The 21,510-nt window shown below is 43.9% G+C and overlaps 1 protein-coding gene across 1 annotated transcript in view; it reads left to right on the top strand.

Annotated features, from left to right (window-relative positions):
- Window positions 1-21,510, top strand: part of Vac14 (VAC14 component of PIKFYVE complex) — a 115,281-nt gene that overhangs the window by 20,074 nt on the left and 73,697 nt on the right. Inside the window, exon 10 of the mRNA XM_038313171.2 lies at window positions 18,865-18,928. Within this exon, the coding sequence (XP_038169099.1) occupies window positions 18,865-18,928 (64 nt within the window). The remainder of the gene's footprint in view (window positions 1-18,864; window positions 18,929-21,510) is intronic.

Raw genomic sequence — 21,510 nt, 5'->3', positions numbered from 1 at the left:
CAGCTTGACATGGAAGTTAGTGTCTCTGACTCCCCATTGGCAAGTAGAATAGTGGTTGCTTAGTCCAAGGGGGAAAAGATCCTGGGACTGCTTGGGACAGATGCTGGCTTCTCTGGGAGATGGTGGAAATATTCTAGAATTAAATAGGATAATGGCTATATACCTTTGTGATTGTATTTAGAACCACCCAATTATATACTTTAAAATGGCAAAGTTGTGTTAAGCAAAATTTTGGGGTGTGAATTGTATTTCATTTACTGTGTATGAGGAGTTGGCAGCTGTGCCCCTCCCTGTTTGCTTCTGTGGCAGCAGTGAGCTCCCTATAGAGGAACTGATCCACTCTGTGGGTCATGGCAGCAGCTAAAAAGCTCTCTGTGAGCTGAAGCGTTGGTGATTCAATGGTTGAATTCTCTCCTGCCATGTGGGAGGCCCAGGTTTGATTCCCAGCCAATGCAGAGTCTTTATCCTTTTAACTAGCTCTTCAAAGCTTTCTCCAAGTAGCTGTCTGATCAGGGGAGCATTACCCTAAACCAGGGTACATATCAGCAGTTTGGCCTGGGTTTTATTACTCATAAACAGCATTGTAAGAGATGACTAGCACACTTCATAGTGTTTTCTAGAAACAGGAATGTCTCGCTTGACAGCTAAACATTTATCCTCAGCCTTGCTCATCTTGTAACTAATCATAATCTTTTCTAGAATGCCCAAGACAGAGTCCTAGCAAATCACTAGACAGATGATCCAGCCAGGCAGTGGGCAAGCTTGTCCCATCCTTTCCCATCTATCATCTGCTCCCTGCTACTCTGGATAGGACCAGGTGACTGCCGTAGGCACCTCCGGCCTGGTCTTACTCTTTTAGTCTCTCTTCCATGCTTCGCCAGTGATGCAGCATGCACCACATATGCAACACCGTAGCATGCTCCTCATGGTGTACCTTCAAACTGGACCCTTTGTATGTGTGCTTGTATCAAACAGGCATGGACAGACCCTACCCTCCAGAGCTCATTCTTCCTCCCCAAAACCACAGAGCCTTCAGTCAGGCCAACTCCTCCTCTGTACTTTCTGCCCCAAGTCCTATCTACCTGCAGCTCCCCGTCAGCCCTGCCATTTATGAGATATTCAGTGCAAAGTCCTTTCCCTGACTCTGAGTCCTTGGCAGCACTCAATATGCCTAGCCTGACCCCATCCCCATCCTGCCCCCAAAAAACTCTAGTGTCTTGGGTGTCACAGCACTGATTCTGGCATTTAAACAACCTGCTTAGACGTCCTGGCTCAACCCTCTTCACATCTTTTGCCCTCAACTGCTCAGCCTTTCTTCAGTCTCAGCTTCTCTAGCTTCCACACCTGGCTTTGCTGCTTAGCCTTTCCAACACGAGTTTCCTTACTTGTTGAGTGGGGTAACCTTTGTCACCTAACCTGTGGGGTGGCTGTGCGTTTCAGAATCGTTTCTTTTGCTGTGTGACAAATGCTACAGCAGGTGCTGGAGCATTGTTTTAACATGGACGCTTTCTGACTTAAATGAGGTTGCAGTCACAGACCCAATGGCTGAAAATATTTTGAGTCAAAAATGCATTTGAGCACATTTAGAACACCTACATTAGCCTACAGTTGGCCAAAGTCATTTATCACAAAGCCTATTGGAAGGGTTCTGTGTAGTTTGGTGAACTCAGTACTGAAGACACAACACACAGTTGTTGCATGGACACCACCTTTGCAGCTTGAGGAAGTCAAGTCAAAAGTCTGCCAGAACCATTGTAAGTCAGAGCTTGGCTATGTCTTCCCATAGCAAGCCCCTCAGCTAGGGCTTCTGTGTCTTCTTTCTCCTAGTGGGTTTGAAATGAAGTGGTAAGAGAGAAGGGAAGCTGTACAGAGGATCTCCAGTAGAGAGTGGCAGCCCCACTCTGCATGGAGTAAAATCCACCTGTTTGCAAAGCTGACTCTTGCAGGATTTGTCAGCGCCATCTATGGCCCCTGCAAGTACAGGCACATCAGACACAGATCTGCCTGTAAGGACAGCTACAGAGCGGGGAGTACAGTGACACCAGGATAGGGTTGCATGGGACTATACCCAGGCCCAGGGGAGGGAGCACAGGCAGCAGGCAGGCCCAACTTCCCAGGGGTCTTGAAACAGCGTGTTTTTCCATCCTTCTGATTATGAAGTAAATACGTGCTGCCTGAAGAGATGTTAGAAGGGCAGCACTAACTGTAGTAGCACCACCCAGGAGTCAGCGCTGCTTACAAGTTGGATTGGTTTGAGTGTTTTGTTTTGTTTGTGTATATAATAACACTTGCATATTTTTTGTTTTGTTTTCACACACACCCGAAGAAATGGGATCATGAGAAATATAGTGATTTACAGTGATACATAGTTTTTCACTCTAATCTGCATTAATTTTTTTACTTGACATTACTATAAAGAGTACAACTTAGTCATTTTAGTATCTTCACAGAGTCATACAGCCATCAATACTATCCAGTTCCAAAACATTTCCACCATCCCCAGCCCTGCGCTACCTTCAGCCATGTGGTTTACCTGTTGTGAGCATTCACATAACAGAAATCATGCGGTTATGTACCTAATTAGAGCTGGCTTCTTTTACTTCACATAATATTTTCAAGGTTTCTCCATGTTGTTAGCATATATTAGTATAAACTTCTTTTTGTGGATGAACAATATTCCATGGTATGAGTAGATATGAGGGCTGTTTCTCCCTTGTATGCATAGATATTAGGGCTGTTTCTGCTATAATTTTTAAAAATCACAACATGTATTGACTTTCCCTTTTTGCCAGCATTGTATAATTAGTTACATTAATACGGTAGGTCTCTGGACAGATGATTCAAATATGCCTTTTGTCTTTGGGAATGCAGTTTATAATATCCTTATTTGTTAAGCTTTGCTTCCCTGTTAATGTACTAACCTTGCATCATTACATCAGATAGATAATGCTCTAATCTATTTAGCCAATCTATCATAAATCACTTAGTTGCTTCTAATTCCATCTTAATCCTATAATCCTTGCTGAAAAGAACTTTCATGCTCAAAATCTTAAAAACTTCTGCAATTATTTCCTAAGGATAAATTCATAAACTTTTAAGACTTTTGATGCCAGATTTGCTGCTGAATGCCAGTTTCTGATCCCACCAACATGACACAGCCCTACAAGAATAAATAGGGCCTTTCCTATAAGAGAAACCAGGAGAAGCAGTTTGTATCCTAGGAGCTGGGATCACACGTGAAGCCCTGAGGCCAAGGATGAGAATGGGACTGGTACCAGACATCTTCCCTTCTTGGGAGGCAAACAGGGAAGAGGTTTAATAGCCTAGCAGGTGTTTGACAGTATTTATCATGAGCCTTAAATGTTAATAATTTAGCTTTAGGAATCATTAACAAATATATACTGAGGTTTATTTCTAGAATGTTCTTTTTGGCTGATAAGTGCTATAGAAAACTTCACAGAAAGAGAAAGCTTCAAAGTCTAAGAGGGAGGCGTGATTTTTAAACAGGGTCCTCCCAACAGGCCTCGATGACAAAGTGACATCTAATTAAACATTGCATTAGGAGGGAATTGTTTCCAGTGGAGGGGAGATGCCAGAACATTACCCCCAAAGAGCAGTGTTTTGCACAACAGGGTGGGGGCACATGTGAGGGACCAAAAGAATGCCAATGTTTCCTCTGGATGTTGTAGGGATCACAGGTTTGAGTAGAGGGACTCTACATAGAGGCAGAACTACACCCACTATGTCAAAAACCTTCAACAGGAAGTAGAGGCACCTCAGCGCAATGAAACAAGCTAGGCGGAAGTAGTCCTTTGGAGGGAGAGGCCATCACAGAGCAGAGATCTTCTGCTAATGGGGTCCACGTGTAGAATCGGGAAGAGTCAGGTGACTGGAAGCATGGAGTCACTGTCTGCTGAGTAGGGAGGAACAGTGAGGAGATTTTCAGGAGACGCTGGAAAAATGTAGGACATACTGAATTGTTATGCCTCTTAGACAGAAATGTGACCTTAACTAGAAGATCAGCACTCCCCTGGAGCTCAGATAGGGACCGTTGGTATAACTGTCTGGAACTAGGAGCTCAGTGTTACATGGCTTGAACCTAGAATGCCTCCCCCAACATGGTGTTTCGAATACTGGGTTCCCAGCTGGAGGTACTGTTTGTGCAGTTTATAAAACCTTTGGAAGGTGGGGCCTGGCAAGTGGACATGAGTCACTGGGAGGTGGACCTATGAGAGCTAAGGCCTAGCTACACTTAGGCTCTCTTCCTGTTGAACACCACAATGACCAGCCACCTCCCAGTTGATGTGAAGACAGACTGAGGCACTCTGGCCTCCGTGCCTTCTCCACAACTGAAATCCTCAGAAACGAACCTAGGTTTGTCCTTTCTTAGGTTGTTTCAGTGAGTGTACCCATCATGGTCTTGACCTCTTTGCTCATGTTCTCACTCCTCCCACTCTTCGAATGGACTTTGGGACCTCACTGAAACAGCTTACCTGAGCTCTGGCTGGACAGGGAAGGAATCAGCATAGGACCAAACCAGGCCCTCTAAGTGTGGGTGACAGTTGTATGGCTAGGGCAGACTGTGGGGTCACTGGCAGTGGGACCAGCATTTATCCCCACTGCTTATACTGTCTTTCTGGAATCCATTCTCTTTGGAGGAATACCTTGCTCATCCTAGATACAGTAAGGAGGGCTTTGGTCCTTCCTCAAAGCAATATGCCTTACCCTCTCTGAGAAGTGGATGGTGGGGTGGAGTGGAGGGAACAGAAAGAAGGGAGGGAGTGGGAACTGGAATTGATATGTAAAATGAAAAAAAAAAGATAGTTTTTTTAAATAAAATTTTAAAAAAAACAAGAGAGACTGACTCAAGTGATTTGAGTGTAGAATCTGTGGATTCTATACTCTATGTTTACCTATGCTTACCTCTGACTTAGGGACAATTGCTTGCTTAACCTCTCTATGCCGATTTGTCAGATGGTGATACTAAAACCTGACATGTAGGTGGTGATGAGAATCAAGGAGCCTGGGGAAATGACCAGAGTAGTGAAAGGAGTGGAGTAGCAGAAGGCATCTCATCACCTCACTTGAACACTTACCTCCAGCTGATCTTGCAGCTCCATCTCCCCATCTACTCCCCCTCTGGACGAGTCTGAAGCGTGTCCCACACCATCCCATTTCACCTGGAGATGTGAGCTTCTTAACAAGAAAAGCTCCTTTTATAAAAAGTTGTCACCAAGGGCTGGAGAGATGGCTCAGCGGTTAAGAGCACTGACTGCTCTTCCAGAGGACCCGGGTTCCATTCCCAGCTGCCCACATGGCAGCTCACAACTGTCTGAAGATCCAGTTCTAGGGGATCTGACACCTTCATACCAATGCACATAAAATAAAGTTAAATAAACTATACTTTAAAAAAAAAAAAGCCGGGCGGTGGTGGCGCATGCCTTTAATCCCAGCACTCAGGAGGCAGAGGCAGGTGGATCTTTGTGAGTTCGAGGCCAGCCTGGTCTACAAGAGCTAGTTCCAGGACAGGCTCCAAAGCTACAGAGAAACCCTGTCTCGAAAAAAAACAAAACAAAAAAAAAAAAAGTTGTCGCCATCTGGTCCTTATACCTTAGCAAAGAAAAAAATTCCTAATGTGATCCTGTATCCAGTTAGGGCTCATATTTCCCCATGGATTTGTGATTTGTTGTTGTTGTTAGGTTTTTTGGTTTGGTTTTCCATTTCGAGTCAGAGCAAACTGCATACAATGCACTTGACTGAACTTCCATTATATTGCCATCTGTCTTCTTTCCTTCCTTGAATTGCGTGTTTTAAGAAACTGGATTGGAACTGGAAAGATGGCTCAGTCGGTAAAGCGTGAGGTCAAGAGGTGGATCCCCAGGACTTATGTAAAAGCCAGGCGGATACGGTGGCACTCCTCAGTTCTAGGGTGATAGAAACAGGCTCCCCGGAGCAACTGGCTGGGTAGACTTGTTTAACTGATAAGTTCCAGCTTGCTGGAGACCAGCAGAAGACCTGCCTAGGTACAGAAGATGAAAAAGACACCTAGTGTCAGCCACTGGCCTCACATATGCAAACACAAGATTGTCCGCACATGTGAACTTACATACAGTCACTCATGTACATACATATGCAAAAAATATTGCACACACATACATGTACAAAAAATTATATTGGAAAAGATACAGGAAATTAGACAAATGTCCTGTCTTTCCATAAACCACCTCCCTACTAAGTAACTGGGTATAGCATCCATTAACCGAACTGGCCTTCAATAGACATTCCTGTAGTGTTTACCTTCTGTTGAGTTTCTGTTTGCATCTGTCCTTCTGTCCCTTCTGTTTGTCTTCTTGAGACAGAGCCTTGCTGTCTTCCAAACTGGTGTTCAACTCTGCATCCTCCTGTGCCAGCCTCTTGAGTTGCAGGAGGGCAACGTTGTTCCTATCAAGTTTTGTGTGTCTGTATATCTTTCTATCTGTCTGTGTGTCTGTGTCTATATCACTAGGGATGAAACCCAGGAGAGATAGCTGAGTGGAAGTGGAGATGCCCCTGAGGGAATTTGAAATACGCTTGGTGCTCTAACATTTCATCAACAAACGTGTTGGTTCCCACAAGATGAAGAGGGTGGCCTTCAGAGGTGTGGACCACGACTGTTGATAGTCTGCTTTCCGTCACTCATTGCGCTTCCTTTTCACCTGCCTCCGGGCCCTGTGCACATGGCACAGGGAAGGCGGATTCCACGACAGACCCGGCCTGCTGCCACAGCCTGCCCTCCTCCACTTCTGTGACTAGAGAAGACAGGTGGCAGTGTGGCCTCTTATTTAACACAGAAATAAAGATACCTTTTACCAGGGAGGAAGAGGGACCTTAGGCTGTTTCTGGAATAGGCCAAACACTTAATTTGTAATTTTCAGCTAAAGACAGGACGAGCGCCTGGAGGTGTGGCTTCAGTCATAGAGCTCTTGCCTAGCATGTGCAAGGGACCTGTAGAATGGGGCACTTTGCATTGAGCACATAGTGCTGAGCCAGCCCTGAGGGAGGCCAGTGGCTGCACATGCACTTCCAGCGTGGAGAAGCCTCAGCCCCCAGAGCCTCCCATGTTCCCATGAGTCATCTCTTAAGTGTGCACTGCCCTGGTGAGTAAAAGAAACTTTTTACTCCGCAATCCTCCCAGCCACATGTAGAAGCTTTCCGTCCTCAGAATGCTGTACAACCACACAGGGCCCTGAGTCTGGTCCCTGGCCCCTTTTGTCCAGCTGTGTGACCCTGGGACAAGTCTTCTGACCTTGTCTTGCTTTCTTCACCTCTATCTGATGAGAGTAATGACAGTCCTGACACTGTAGACTTGTCACAATAAATGAGCTCACATCTGCTGGCTGTTTAAAATTATTTGTCAGGCATCCTAACAGCTATGTAAGCATTTGTTACATAAATGGAGAGACTGCTCTGTAAGGGATTTGTATGGTTTCCTCTCATTTGGTTTTCTCTTTCATATTTTGTGTGTGTGTGTGTGTGTGTGTGTGTGTGTGTGTGTGTACATGGGCATGCAACAGAGCCCAAACCCCTTTCTGTATTCATGTTAGGCAGATGCTCTGCTACTAAGCTACGTCCCAACCTGTCTTTTATTCCCTTGAAGGGGCTGTTTCCTGTATTGAATGTTAGTTCTCACAGTGAAATGCGTTGTAAATGTCTCTTCCCAGCACCTTTTTAATTGTTGGAAGTCTTTGCTGGCTGGTCAGAGGTCGCAGCCTCCCTGTGGCCTAGCAGCTTATCTCAATAAACTCAGCAAAACAGAGCTCCCTCCCTCCAGCGGAACTTTCTGACTCTACCTGCGCTTATCTAGAAACTGACCCTGGGCCTGGAGGACTGACCACATCTAAAAACTGTCTCTAAAACCAGATGCCTGGCTCGCCTTAAGCTTGACCCTTGGCACAGATCCTTGCTGAGAAGACATGCTAGGGGCTCTGCTATAGGACCCTACTGCCACATGCTGAGCCTTGTGAGAGGAGCATGCTACTTAATGCAAATTAGGGTTTGTCCCCAGGCTCTCCGATCTTATATATTTCTTATATTCTGGAATAAAGCCAAGCTGATTCACTGAAATCTGTCTCCCAGAGGACTGTCTCCGTTTGTGCTCATGAGCCACCCACCAAAGCTTTCTGTTACCCCATCACCTTTTTCCCCTCTTGACCTGGTGGCCAACAGGCCCAGAGGGAAAGAGGACCCCCACATTTAGTCAGCTTTCAACTTCTTTTATTTTCTCTCTCTCATACATTACATCCTGACTGCAGTTTCCGTCCCTCCACCTCTCCCACTGCCTTCCACCTCCCCTCTCCTCTGTTTCCCTTCAGAAGGCACAACAGGCCTCCTAGAGATATAGCCATTGAACATAGCCTAACAACTTACAATAAATCTAGGCACAGGACTGGAGAAGATGGCTCAGTGGTTAAGAGCACTGGCTGCTCTTGCAGAGGAGCAGGGTTCAATTCCCAGAACCCACATGGTGGCTCACAACCACTTGTAACTTCAGATTTAATCCTTCAGAAGAGGATTTAATGCCCTCTTCTGACCTCCACAAGCACCATGCACATATGTGGCAAACAGATTACATGCAGACAAAACACTGATACATGAATGAATGAATGAAAACTAGGCACAAACCCTCATATCAAAGCTGGACAAGGCACCCCAGTAGGAGAAAAGGATCCCAAGAGCAGACAAAAGAGTCAAAGACACCCCCTACTCCCACTGGTAGGAGTCCCACAAGAACACCAAGCTACACAATCATTGGTATATGCAGAGGCCCTAGCTTACATCCTTACAGGATCTTTGTTGCTTCAGACCCTGTAAAGCCCTGTGAACCCTGCTTAATTGATTCTGTGGACCGTGTTCTCATGGTGTCCTCAACTCCTCTGACTCCTACAGTCCTTCCTCCTCCTCTTCTCTGGGGTTCCCCTGGCTCCACTTAATGTTTGGCTGAGGATCTCTGCATCTTTTTCCATCAGCTACTGGAGGAAGCCTCTCTGATGTCACTTGGACTAGGTATCTATGTATGAGCATAGCAGAATATAATTAAGAATCATTTTGTTTACTTTTTTTGACCAGCCATTGTTTGGTCCTCTCCTGGGTCTCTGGGCCGTCCAGCTTCCAGTTCCTAGCCATCCAGGCAGTGTCAGGCATGGGCTCCCTATCATAGTATGTGCCTCAGATTGAGCCATTCATTGGTTGGCCGCTCCCACAAGTTCTGTGCCACCATTTCCCCAACTCATCTTGCAGACAGGACAGATTGTAGGTCCAAGGTTTTGTGGTGGGTTGATGTCCCAGTCCTACCATTGGGAGCCTAGCCTGCTGTTCTGACTGGTTTTGTGTGTCAGTTGACACTAGCTCGAGTCACCTGAGAAGAAGAGGCCTCAGTTGAGGAAATGCCTTAATGAGATACAGCCATCAGGGATTCTGCCCTGTTTGAGTTTCCATCCTGACTTCAGTGGCGGTACTGAAGTGTAAGCCAAATAAACCCTTTTCTCCCCAACTTGCTTTTTGGTTGTGGTGTTTTGTCGCAGCAACAGAAACACTAACTAAGACCCCAGCTTTATTCAGTATAGCACTGGAATTCTTCACTAGCCTGGCTATAGAAGATGGCCAATTCAGGCTCCGAGTCCCCCATTACCAGGAGAGTTCGCTAGGGTCACTCTCAGATTCCAGGGAGTTTCCATTGCACTAGGTTTCTGCGTCACTCCCAAATGCCTCCCAATTCCAGGCATATCTCCCAGTATTCTCTCCCTCCATTCCTCCCATCTCCCCACCTGATCGTCCTATTCCCAGCCCCACCTGCCCCAAGTTCACCTGCAAAATCTGTTCTATTTCCTTTTCCCAGGGAGATCCATGCATTTCCCCCTTGAGCCCTCCTTCTTACTTAGCCTCTGGATCTGTGGATTGATTGTAGCATTACTATCCTTTACTTAGAGATAATGTCCACTTATCCGTGAGCACATTCTGTGTTTGACTTTCTGGGTCTAGGTTACCTCACTCAGAATGATTTTTTTTTCTAATTCCACCCATTTGCCTGCAAATGTGATATTGTTTTTAATAGCTGAGTAACACTCCATTATGTAAATGTACTATATTTTCTTGGTCCATTCTTCAGTTGAGGGGCATCTGGGTTGTTTCCAGATGTAATAAAGCTGCAGTGTACATGGCTGAACAAGTGTCCTTGTGGTAGGATGGAACATCCTTTGGGTATATGCCCAAGAGTGGTATAGCTAGGTCTTGAGGTAGATCGATTCCCAAGTGTCTAAGGACCTGCCATACTGATTTCCATAGTGGCTATACAAGTTTGTACTCCCACCAGCAGTGGAGGAATTTTCCCTCACCAGCATGAGCTGTCACTTGTGTTTTGAGCTTAGCCATTCTGACTGATGTAAGATGAAATCTCAAAGTAGTTTTGATTTGCATTTCCCTGATGTCTAAGAATGTTGAACAGTTCTTTAAATGTTTCTCAGCCGTTTGCGGTTCCTCTGTTGAGAATTCTCCATTTAGATCTGTATACCATTTTTAATTGGATTATTTGGTTTGTTGATGTCTAGTTTCTTACTTTTTTATATATTTTGCATATTAGTCCTATGTCAGCCATTCTGTAGGCTGCCGTTTTGTCCTATTGAAGGTGTCCTTTTTGCTTTAAAAAAGCTTTTCAATTTCATGAGATCCCTTTTATTGATAGTTGTTTTTAGTGCCTATGGCATCAATGTTCTGTTCAGGAAGTCTCCTGTGCCAGCGTGTCCAAAATTGTTCCCCATTTCTCTTATATTAAAGTCATTGTATCTGGTTTTATTTTGAGGTCTTTGATTCTTTTGGACTTGAGTTTTGTGCAGGTTGATAGTTATGGATCAATTGGCATTCTTTTACATGCTGACTTCCAATTGGACCAGCACCATTTGTTAAAGATGCTTTCTTTTTTCCATTGTGTATTTCTGGCTTCTTTATAAAAAAAAAAAATCAAGTGTCCACAGGTGTGTGGATTTATGTTTGGGAATTCAATTCAATTACATTGATCAACCTCTCTGTTTTTATGCCAATACTGTGGTTTTTATTACTATAGCTCTGTAGTATAACTTGAAATCAAGGGTGGTGATGCCTCCAGATGTTCTTTTATCCTACAGGATTGTTTTAGCTAGTCTGGGTTTTTTGTTTTTCCATATGAAGTTGAGTATTGTCCTTGTAAGGTCTGTAAAGAATTATGTTGGAATTTTGATTGGGATTACGTTAAGTCTGTAGGGTTGCTTTTGGTAAGATGACCATTTTTACTTTGTTAATTCTACCAATCAATCCATGAGCATAAGAGATATTTTCATCTTCTGATATCTTCTTCAGATTCTTGCTTCAAAGACTTGAAGTTTTATGTCATACAAGTCTTTCCCTTCCTTGGTTAGAGTTACTCCAAGATGTTTTGTTTTGTTTTGTTTTGTTTATTGAGACAGGGTTTCTCTGTGTAACAGCCCTAGCTGTCCTGGAACTAGCTCTTATAGACCAAGCTGGCCTCAAACCACCTGCCTCTGCCTCCTGAGTGCTAGGATTAAAGGTGTGCGCCATCACCACCAAGCCTGGTCAAGATATTTTACATTGTTTGCTGCTGTTATGAAGGGTATTGTTACCCTGATTTCTTTCTCAGCCCATTTGTCATTTGTGTATAGGACGGCTACTGATTTTTTTTCTGAGTTAATCTTGTATCTATCCACTTCACTAAAGGTGTTTATCAACTGTAGGAGTTTCCTGGTAAATTTTTTGGGATTATTTATGTATACTATCATATCATTTGCAAACAGCAATACTTTGACTTCTTCCTTTTTAATTTGTGTCCACTTGATCTCATTCAGTTGTCTTATTGCTTCAGCTAAAACTTCCAGCACTATATTGAATAGATATGGAGAGTGAACAGCCTGGTCTTGTTCTAGATTTTAGTGGAATTGCTTTGAGTTTCTCTCCATTTAATTTGACGTTGGCTATCGGTTTGCTGTAAATTGCCTTTATTATGTTTAGTTATATCCTCATATCCCTATTTTATGATTTGTTTTATTTTATGTGTGTGTTTTACTTGCATGTATGTTTGCGTATCGCGTTTGCACCTGGTACCTGTGGAGTCCGGAAGAGGACATTTTATTCTCTGAAACTGGAGTTACAGACAGTTGTAAACTGCCATGTGGGTGCTAGGAATTGAACCTGGGTCCTCGACAAGAGCAACAAGTGTTTTTAACTGCAGAGCCTTCTCTCCAGCCTCTTGGTTTGTTTCTTTTTTTCTCTTTTACTTTCTTTTATTTTATTTTTCTTTCTTTTAGTTTTTAAGACAGGGTTTCTCTATGTAACTTTAGCTGTCCTGAAACTCACTCTATAAACCAGGCTGGCCTCTAACTCATAGAGATCCACCTGCTTCTGCCTCCCGAATGCTGGGATTAAGACATGTACCACCACTGCCCAGCTTCTCCAAGACTTTTATCATAAGGGATGTTGGATTTTGTCAAAGACTTTTCAGCATTTAATGAGATGATCATAGTTTTTTTTTCTTCCTGTTTGTTTATATTGTGGATTCCATTGGCTGGTTTTTATATGTTGAACCACCCTGCATCTCTGGGATGAAGCCTACTTGATCTTGGTGGATGATCTTTTGATATGTTCTTGGATTCGGTTTTCAAGTGTTTTATTGAGTATTTTTACATCTATGTTCATGAGGAAGATTGGTCTGTAATTGTCTTTCTTTGTTGAATCTTTGTGTGGTTTGAGTATCAAGGTGACTGTGGCCTCATAAAATGAATTTGGCAATGTTCTTTCTGTTTCTATTTTGTGTAATAATTTGAGGTGTATTGGTAATAGTTCTTCTTTGAAAGTCTGGTAGAATTCTGCACTAAAACAGTCTCACCCTGGGCTTTTTTCTTTTTTATGGTTTTTCAAGGCAAGGTTTTTCTGTGTAGCTTTATTGCCTGTCCTGGAATTAACTCTTGTAAACCAGGCTGGCCTCAAACTCACAGAGATCTGCTTGTCTCTGCCTCCTGAGGGCTGGGATTAAAGGCATGCATCACACTGCTGGGTGGTTGGGAAACTTTTAATGGCTGCTTCTCTTTTCGTAGAGCTTGTAAGTCTATTTAAATTGTTTATATGATCTTGATCTAACTTTGGTAAGTGGTATCCATCAAAAAAATTATTTCTTTTAGATTTTTCAGTTTTGTGGAGTGCAGGTTTTTAAAATATGACCTAATGATTCTTTGGATTTCTTCAGTGTCTTTTGTTAAGTCCACTTTTTCATTTCTGGTTTTGTTAATTTGGATATTCTCTCTCCTTTTAGTTAGTTTGGATAAGGGTTTGTCTTGATTTTTCTCAAAATACCAACTCTTTGTTTCATTGTTCTCTTTGTTTATATTTTATTTTCTTAGTTTAATTATTTTCTGCCATCTACTCCTGCGTAAGCTTGCTTTATATACATATAAATATAGATAGATAGATAGATAGATAGATAGATAGATAGATAGATAGATAGATAGATAGATAGATATAGATCTTTTACGTATGCTGTTAAATTGCTAGTGTGAGATCTCCCGTTTCTTTATGTAGGCACTTAGTGCTATGAACTTCCCTTTTAGCATCGCTTTCATTGTGTCCCAGAAGCTTGGGTATGTTTTGTTGAAAATATTTTCTGGGCCTTTGAGCTGGAATTCTTGTCCTTCTTATTCCTACGTTTCTTTCTCTTTTGTGGCAGGGGGGTCCTTTTTTGTTGTTCATTATTGTTTGAGACAAGGTTTTACATTATAATCTTGGCTATCCTAGAACTCAACTCTGTAGACCAGGCTGGCCATGAACTTACAGAGATCCACCTGCCTCTGTCTTCCCGGTTCTGGGATTAAAGGCTGTACCACCACCAGCTACATAGTCTTATTATTTTTAGGTTCAGTCTTTTCATACTGCCCCAGATTTCCTGGATGTTTTGTGTCAGGAAGCTTCTAGATTTAACATTTTCTTTGACCAGTGTACCTATTTCTTCTATCTTCTGCGCCTATGATTCTCTCTTCCATCTCTTATATTCTGTTAGTGATACTTGTGTATATAGTTCCTGTAGCTTACCTAGATTTTTCATTTCCAGGATTCCCTCAATTTGTGTTTTCTTTATTACTTCTATTTCCATTTTCAGGTCTTGAACAGTTTTATTTATTTTCTTCAACTGTTTGATTTTTTTTCTTAGCTTTCTTTTTTCATAATTTGTATTTTTTATTGATTTTTATTGAACTCTACATTTCTCTCTGCTCCACTCCCTGCCTCTCCCCTCCCCTTTAACCCTCCCCTAAGGTCCCCATGCTCCCAATTTACTCAGGAGATCTTGACTTTTTCTACTTCCCATGTAGATTAGATCTGTGTGAGTCTCTCTTAGGGTCCTCATTAGTTCTCCAGGATTGTGGTTTGTAGGATGGCTTTCTTTGCTTTATGTTTAAAAACCACTTATGAGTGAGTGTATGTGATACTTGTCTTTCTGTGTCTGGGTTACCTCACTCAAAATGATGTTTTCTAGCTCCATCCATTTTCCTGCAAAATTCAATCTGTCGTTATTTTTTCTGCTGTGTAGTACTTCATCATGTAAATGTACCACATTGTACTTATCCATTCTTGGGTCGAGGAGCATTTAGGTTGTTTCCAGGTTCTGGCTATGACAAAGAAAGCTGCTATGAGCATAGTTGAGCACATGTCCTTGTGGCACGATTGAGCATCCTTTGGCTATATACCCAAAAGTGGTATTACTGGGTCCTAAGGAAGGTTGTCTCCTAATTTTCTGAGAAATCTCCATACTGACATCCGAAGGGGTTGTACCAGCTTACACTCCCATCAGCAATGCAGGAGTGTTCCCTTTTCCCCACAACCTCTCCAGCATAAGTTGTCATCAGTGTTTTTGATCTTGGCCATTCCTACAAGTGTAAGATGGAATCTCAGAGTTGTTTCGATTTGCATTTCTCTGATGACTAAGGATGTTGAACATTTCCTTAAGTGTCTTTCAGCCATTTGAGATTCCTCTGTTGAGAGTTCTCTGTTTAGGTTTGTACTCCATTTTTTATTGGATTATTTGTTCTTTTGATGATCAATTTCTTGAGTTCTTTGTATATTTTGGAGATCAGATTTCTGTCTGATGTGGGGTTAGTGAAGATCTTTTCCCATTCTGTAGGCTGACATTTTGTCTTGTTGACCATGTCCTTTGCTTTACAGAAGCTTTTCAGTTTCAGGAGGTCCTATTTATTAATTATTTCTTTCAGTGTCTGTGCTGCTAGGGTTATATTTAGGAAGTGATCTCCTGTGCCAATGCGTTCAAGTTTACTTCCCACTTTCTCTTCTATAAGGTTCAGTGTGGCTGGCTTTATATTGAAGTCTTTAATCCATTTGGACTTGAGTTTTGTGCATGGTGATAGATATGGGTCTATTTTCATTCTTTACATGTTAATATCCAGTTATACCAGCACCACTTCTTAAATATGCTTTCTTTTTTTCCATTTGGTATTTTTTTGCTTCTTTGTCAAAAATCAGGTGTTCGAAGGTATGTGGATTAATATCTGGGTCTTTGATTCAGTTCCATTGGTCCTCCTGTATGTTCTTATGCCAAAACCAGGCTGTTTTCAGTACTGTAATTCTGTAATAGAGTTTGAAGTCAGGGATTGTGATGCCTCCAGAAGTTCTTTTATTTGTACAGGATTGTTTTGGCTATTCTGGGTTTTTTGCTTTTCCATATGAAGTTGAATACTGTTCTTTCTAGATCTGTAAAGAATATTGTTGGGATTTTGATGGGCATTGCATTGAATCTGTAGATTGCTTTTAGTAAGATTGCCATTTTTACTATGTTAATTCTACCTACCCAAGAGCATAGGAGATTTTTCTACTTTCTGGTGTCTTCTTCAATTTCTTTCTTCAAAGATTTAAAGTTCTTGTCATACAAGTCTTCTACTTGTTTGGATAAAGTTACTCTGAGATTTTCTTAGCTTTCTTTAAGGAATTTATTCATTTCCTCTTTTTTGTTTTTGTTTTTTGTTGTTGTTGTTGGTTGGTTGGTTGGTTAGTTCGTTTTTCCTGGATTTCTTTAAGGGATTTTTTTTTTCATTTCCTCTTTAAGGACCTCTATAATCTTCATAAATTTGGTTTTAAGGTTGTTATCTTGGGCTTGAGCTATGTTGGAATATTCCTGCTTGCTATAGCAGGAGAACCGGGTTCTGTGGAGACATGTTACCTGGGCTGTTGTTGGTTGTGTTCTTTCACTGGCATCCAGGCATCTTGTTGGGGTAATTATAGGTCTTGGTACAGACTTCTTGGTTTATCTTTGTTGGATGGATTTTTTTTTTCCTTGGTTTTTTGTTTCCTCTCTGGTCTTCTGGTTAGAGTGGCCTGTGATTGATTAGAAGATCTCTACCCAAGTTGGGGCTGGAGTTTTGGCAGCAAGTGAGGCCTCTGGTCCAGCCATGGCCCACTAGAGGAGTTGGGAGCTGAGATATGGTGATGGAGAAGAGTGGGGTGATTAAGTATAGGTGTAATTAGGTGCAGTGCTGGGGCTGGCGGACTACCTGTGGTTCTGGTGGCCTGCATGTCCTCTGGTGCAGCAGGGTGAGGGGAGGGCTGGTGAGGGTGGGCTTGGCAAGCACTGAGAAAGTGGGTTCAGTCCACAGGCAACCAGCCTACCCAGGGTTCTGGACCTCTAATGGAACAGGTTCTGGCCTCTGATGGAACAGGGGTCTTCCACCAGAGTTGGGAGCCGGGATATCGTAACAAGGGGAGGAGGGGAGTTTGGGGTAGGTTGGCCAGGCACTGATGGAGTATTGACAGTATGCAGGATGGGGTCTTACCTGGGGTTCTGGGTGTTGGTGTGGACTCTCGTGGAATGGGGGCTTCCTCCAGAGTTATAGGCCAGGATTATGGTGACAAGGGAGGGTTGGTTGGGAGTGTTAGCTGTCTACAAGTGGGGGCTTACTTGGGATTTTTGTTATAGAGGCCTCTGGTAAAGCAGGGGGGCTTCAGTTTTCAATTTCAATTAGCCTATCAGGTTTTTTTCTTTATGATGTTTGTCTGTTGGTCTGGTTGACAAATTCTCTTCATGTATCCATGCCCATAAATTTTTAACTCAGGCCTGATTGAGAAGCACTGACAATTTAGAGAGAATACAGGGGACAGATGACTATGACAAAGATCCCAGGCAGAAACTAAGATTATCCTAAGTTTAAAAAAAATCACTTTTAAAGAATAATTAATTGGGTATAGAGAAAAATGCAGAAGAATATAGAGCTCCTTTTGTATTATTCTGCCTAGAACTTTGGCAGGACACTGCTGACTCCACTGTACTCCTAATCTGACTGTCCCCAATTTCCCCTCCTGTCCCTTTGATTCTAAAACTAACTCCATGCTACACTTAATTGCTGTCCTCTGAATGACCTCCAATCTGTGACACTTGTAAAGGGCTGGCCAGTCACATTTCTCCACGTGAGTCTGTCTTACAGTTTCTTCCCTGAGTCCTGAAGGATGCTGTGTTTCTTCCCTGTATGCTGAAGGAGCTTTGGAAGGATGCTGCAGAAGTCCTTTGTCTGCAGCGCATCCTGTTGGGGCTGCATTGGCTCAGTACTGACTAGTGATATTGACCTTGTATCTGAGCACCTCACACTGCCGACTGCCCTCCTCCTTTCTTTGATGCTCTCAGCTGTGACCAGTTTCTGGCCAAAACTGGGGTCAGGAGAGAGTCCTACTGGCAGTCTTCCAGATGCACAATGTCTTGGCTCTTTAGGAAACTTAATTAGGTGCCAAAAGAAAAAGGTCAGAATTATCTCAGTCCTGGTCTGCTTAGGGCCAGCAGCGGAAAGCTAAGTATAGTAAAGTTTTGAGTTGGCCACATGCTGAGGGACATGTGCAGAGTGCAAGGTCACAGTTCTTTCCCAGAATCATTTTTAACCCTTTTATTGATGTTTTGTATATTCACCAAGTTGTATAATCATCACAACCAATTTTACAACATTTTCGATGACCTTAAAAGAAGCCCTTTTTCGTCACACTCCACTCCCCCAAAATGCTCCAACCCTAGGCAACTTCTAATCTACTTTCTGTCTCCACACTTATCTGTTCTGGGCATTTCCTAAAAATAGAATCTGAGTATGTAGTCTTTTGGAATTGACTTCTTTGACTCAGCATGTCTTTGCTGTTCATCTATTCTGTGACCTGTTCTCTGATTGCTGAGTAATGCTTCATTTTGTTTATCCACACTTAGGCATTGGGGCGGTTTCCACCTTTTTACTATGATAGGTAGCTGCATTGCCATAAAATGCAGCTTCTGTGGGATGCAGGTTTCCATTGCTCTTGGGTGAGGCTCTTGGAGCAGGATTGCTGGGCTGCCTATAACTATGTAACTTCTGAGGAACTGCCCGCCTGTTGTTCACAGAGACAACACCGTTTCACATTTCCCAGCATGCACAAGAGTTTCTGCTCCTCCCCACCCTTACTAACGATTTTCTTCCTTTTTACATTATTCTTCCTGGTGGATATGAAATCATGTTTCATTGTGAACCTTGCCTGCATTCCCTGCTGGCTAAAGTGTTAAATAGCCCAATTTATGCACAGCCACTGCCCTTGGGCCTACAGGCCCTTCTGAAATGTCCCAGTTATATTCGGTGTGAGTGTCCACAGTTGTGAGAGCCCCATGGGTAGACATGCTCATAGCTAGCTGTTATTCCCTAAGCGCTAGGGACTGCAGAAGCACTGGGTCCTTGGTTTCCTTTTCAGGAGCCTAAAATAGAAGTATGGGTGCTGGGACCAGGGTCTTGTTTCTACAAATGAGCAAGTAGGCTTCAGTGTCACCTTGTTCCTCTTCCTCCCCAGGAGGTCCAGGTGGTTCCTGTGACTCCAGCTTCGGAAGTGGCATTGGCGTCTTCACCTCAGCTAGGTAAGTGGTTCATGAAGCCAATGGTCTAGATCTTTCTGGGTGCAAGAGACTGCAGCAAAGACCCAAGGAAAACTGTGTGAGGCCACCGTTTGGGGAGTACCTGGTATACAAAAGAGGTATCCATGGAAACCTCTCTTCCCAGTTCCTTTGGACAGATAGCCCTTGGGAAAGATTGGGAGCCCAGTCATGTGATAATGGCCATGAGGCTGCAGATGCCTTCCCCCAGAGCCTTTTTCTTATCCAAGGCAAGGCTCACTCTGGGCAGGGGAGGCATGGGAGGCAGGAAGGGCTCAGCAATCAGAATCATGACCATGGTGATCTAGGTGGAGACATAAGAACCTTCTCTCCCAGGAAGGCTGCCATAGCATGGGCTTCCACAGGGGGGCAGTGCAGGCCAGGAAGCAAAGTCATCCTCTGCCTTTGCAGCCTGCTCCTGCAGGGTGATGGAATCTCCTAGTGAGCTACCTGTCCTGGGCTGAGTCTCCTGGCTTACCTACTAAAGCTGTGTGGGTGGCAGTTCCCATGTAGTGAGTTTCCCCTAAACTCAACACTGAACCTGGGCCTGAGGAGAACGTGCCCACTCCACTTCAGGAGGCTCTTCTCCACCCTTGAGATCTCCCTTCTATGTCATGTTTAATGTGTTGCTATCCCTAAAGACTCAACGATCATTTCTAAGCTCACAGGTACTAAATTAAGTAACTGTGCACCCCAGTGCTGCCTCCCACAGTGAGCAACAGGCGAGTAAGTGCCAGTCACCCACTCACTTTCTCTTGCCTGTCATACATTTCTAGAGTACCTGCCTGGGCTTGTCCCCACAGGTTCTGAGGTAAAGAGGCAGATCATAAATGTAACTCTCACTTTGACACACTTTAATGGGAGACAGCAAAGTAGCCAGCAGGTTTCCAGGAGACAGCAGCGCTATAGAGGAGACTGGTTGCACCAGAGGATTAAGGGTCAAGCCACTGTGGCTAATGAACCTGCTCCTGCAGCCAGGCTCTGTGCTCACCTTAATGTCAGACCATCGAGAGTTTGCTGGTGTCTAGTCTAAGGGTTGGCAGCATCATATCTATTTTAGGGATGAAGAAGGGTGGGGAAAAGGGTGGCTCCATACAAAATGGACTTAGGAGAGGGTCAGGTTGGCTGGGGAGAAGGGACTGAGACTGAGGAGCTGGCAGGGTGGGAAATGTGTTTGAAAAGTAGGCTTGGCAGTTTTCCTGATGGGCAGAGTGGAACAAATGAGAGGAACAGGAAGGGAAGCGTCTAGATGTTTGGCTAAAACTAAACCCGGCATGTTCTGGTACATCCCTAAGCTGAACTAGAAGGAAGGACAGGTGTGACAGGCACTCTAGACGTAGCCCCAGAGGCTGCTAGGCATCCTCAATGGGAAGTAGGTCAGCATGGACACTGGGTTTTGGAACTCAGGGTTGGAGGTCTGGACAGAGGTACAAGGGATATGTGGATTCTGGAGGTTTCAGCACTGGACATGGAGGCTTTGGAAGCCAGCAGCATATGTAGGAGTGGCGGAGTCAGGGAGGAGATTTATGTGCTGCCTCTTGTAGCCAGAAAGACTCTGTGCTTGACACTGTAATCTGGGCTTCAGGGAGTAACAGTAGGATGAAGGAGGAAGCAGAGACAGTGTGTGACTGATGGCCACAAAGGTAGCATGACCTCTACCACCTCGCTTGTCTTTTGAAAACTTCTGCTCTGCGGGGTGGGCCTACGGAGACTTCAGTTCCTGTGTTTAGGTCACAAACCAGCTATCTGGAACTAGGTTTAGTTTATACCTGTCACCCAGAACCCAACCTTTGAAAAACACACACAGGGAAACAAAACAGAAGATTATTGCAGACTACACTGGGGTAGGAAGATCATCTTGTGTGAGCATCACGGCCTGCAGTCTGTGCTAAGAAGGATGCGGCCATAGGAGTTGTAAGAACAGGCTAGATGCTCAGAGCATCTGGCCTGCTCCCTCCAAGGCCACTGAGCTTGCACAGGCTGACACTAAGCAACCTGCCCTCCCATCTTGTAGATGTGTTGCCTACCCAGAGCCTTGCACCAGTGGCCAGCTAAGAACCGTGACTAGAAGAGAGACTAGTCCTTAGCCTCTAGGTGATCCTTAGAGAGCCTAATGAAGCTGTGGACCCTTCTCCTAGGAAAACAAACATCCGCATTAAATTCTGAGTCCATTAGCTGGTCAGGGATCAGACTGGGTACAGAGAGTCCAAAGCGTTGAGATACCACAGATGCCTTCCTCTCCCTGTGTGGGGCCCAGGCTTAGCCACCAAGAGAGCCACTCAGCAAACAGGTGACATCTCTGTCTGAGTAGGTAGACAGTCAAGGAGCACCAGTCAAGGGGTCTGAACTCCTCTAACCTCCACAGTGCAAGAGGTTTGTGGGAAGTTGAAAATGGGCCTCCATGAGGAGAGAAAGGAAAGGAAAGGCAACAGAATGGAGGAAGCATGGTAGAAAGCAAGACGACAGCAGAGGGAGGATTTCTCCACTGCTACCTTTCTGCACACCAGGTGCATCCCTTCCTCTGAAGAGAAAGGGGCCCTGTTCACTTCCTGCCTCCCATAGGTATA

The sequence above is a fragment of the Arvicola amphibius genome, chromosome 15, assembly GCF_903992535.2.
Source record: "Arvicola amphibius chromosome 15, mArvAmp1.2, whole genome shotgun sequence".
Lineage (NCBI taxonomy): Eukaryota > Metazoa > Chordata > Mammalia > Rodentia > Cricetidae > Arvicola > Arvicola amphibius.
Note: the sequence above shows the minus strand (reverse complement) of the source record. Positions and strands in the feature narration are given on the sequence as shown.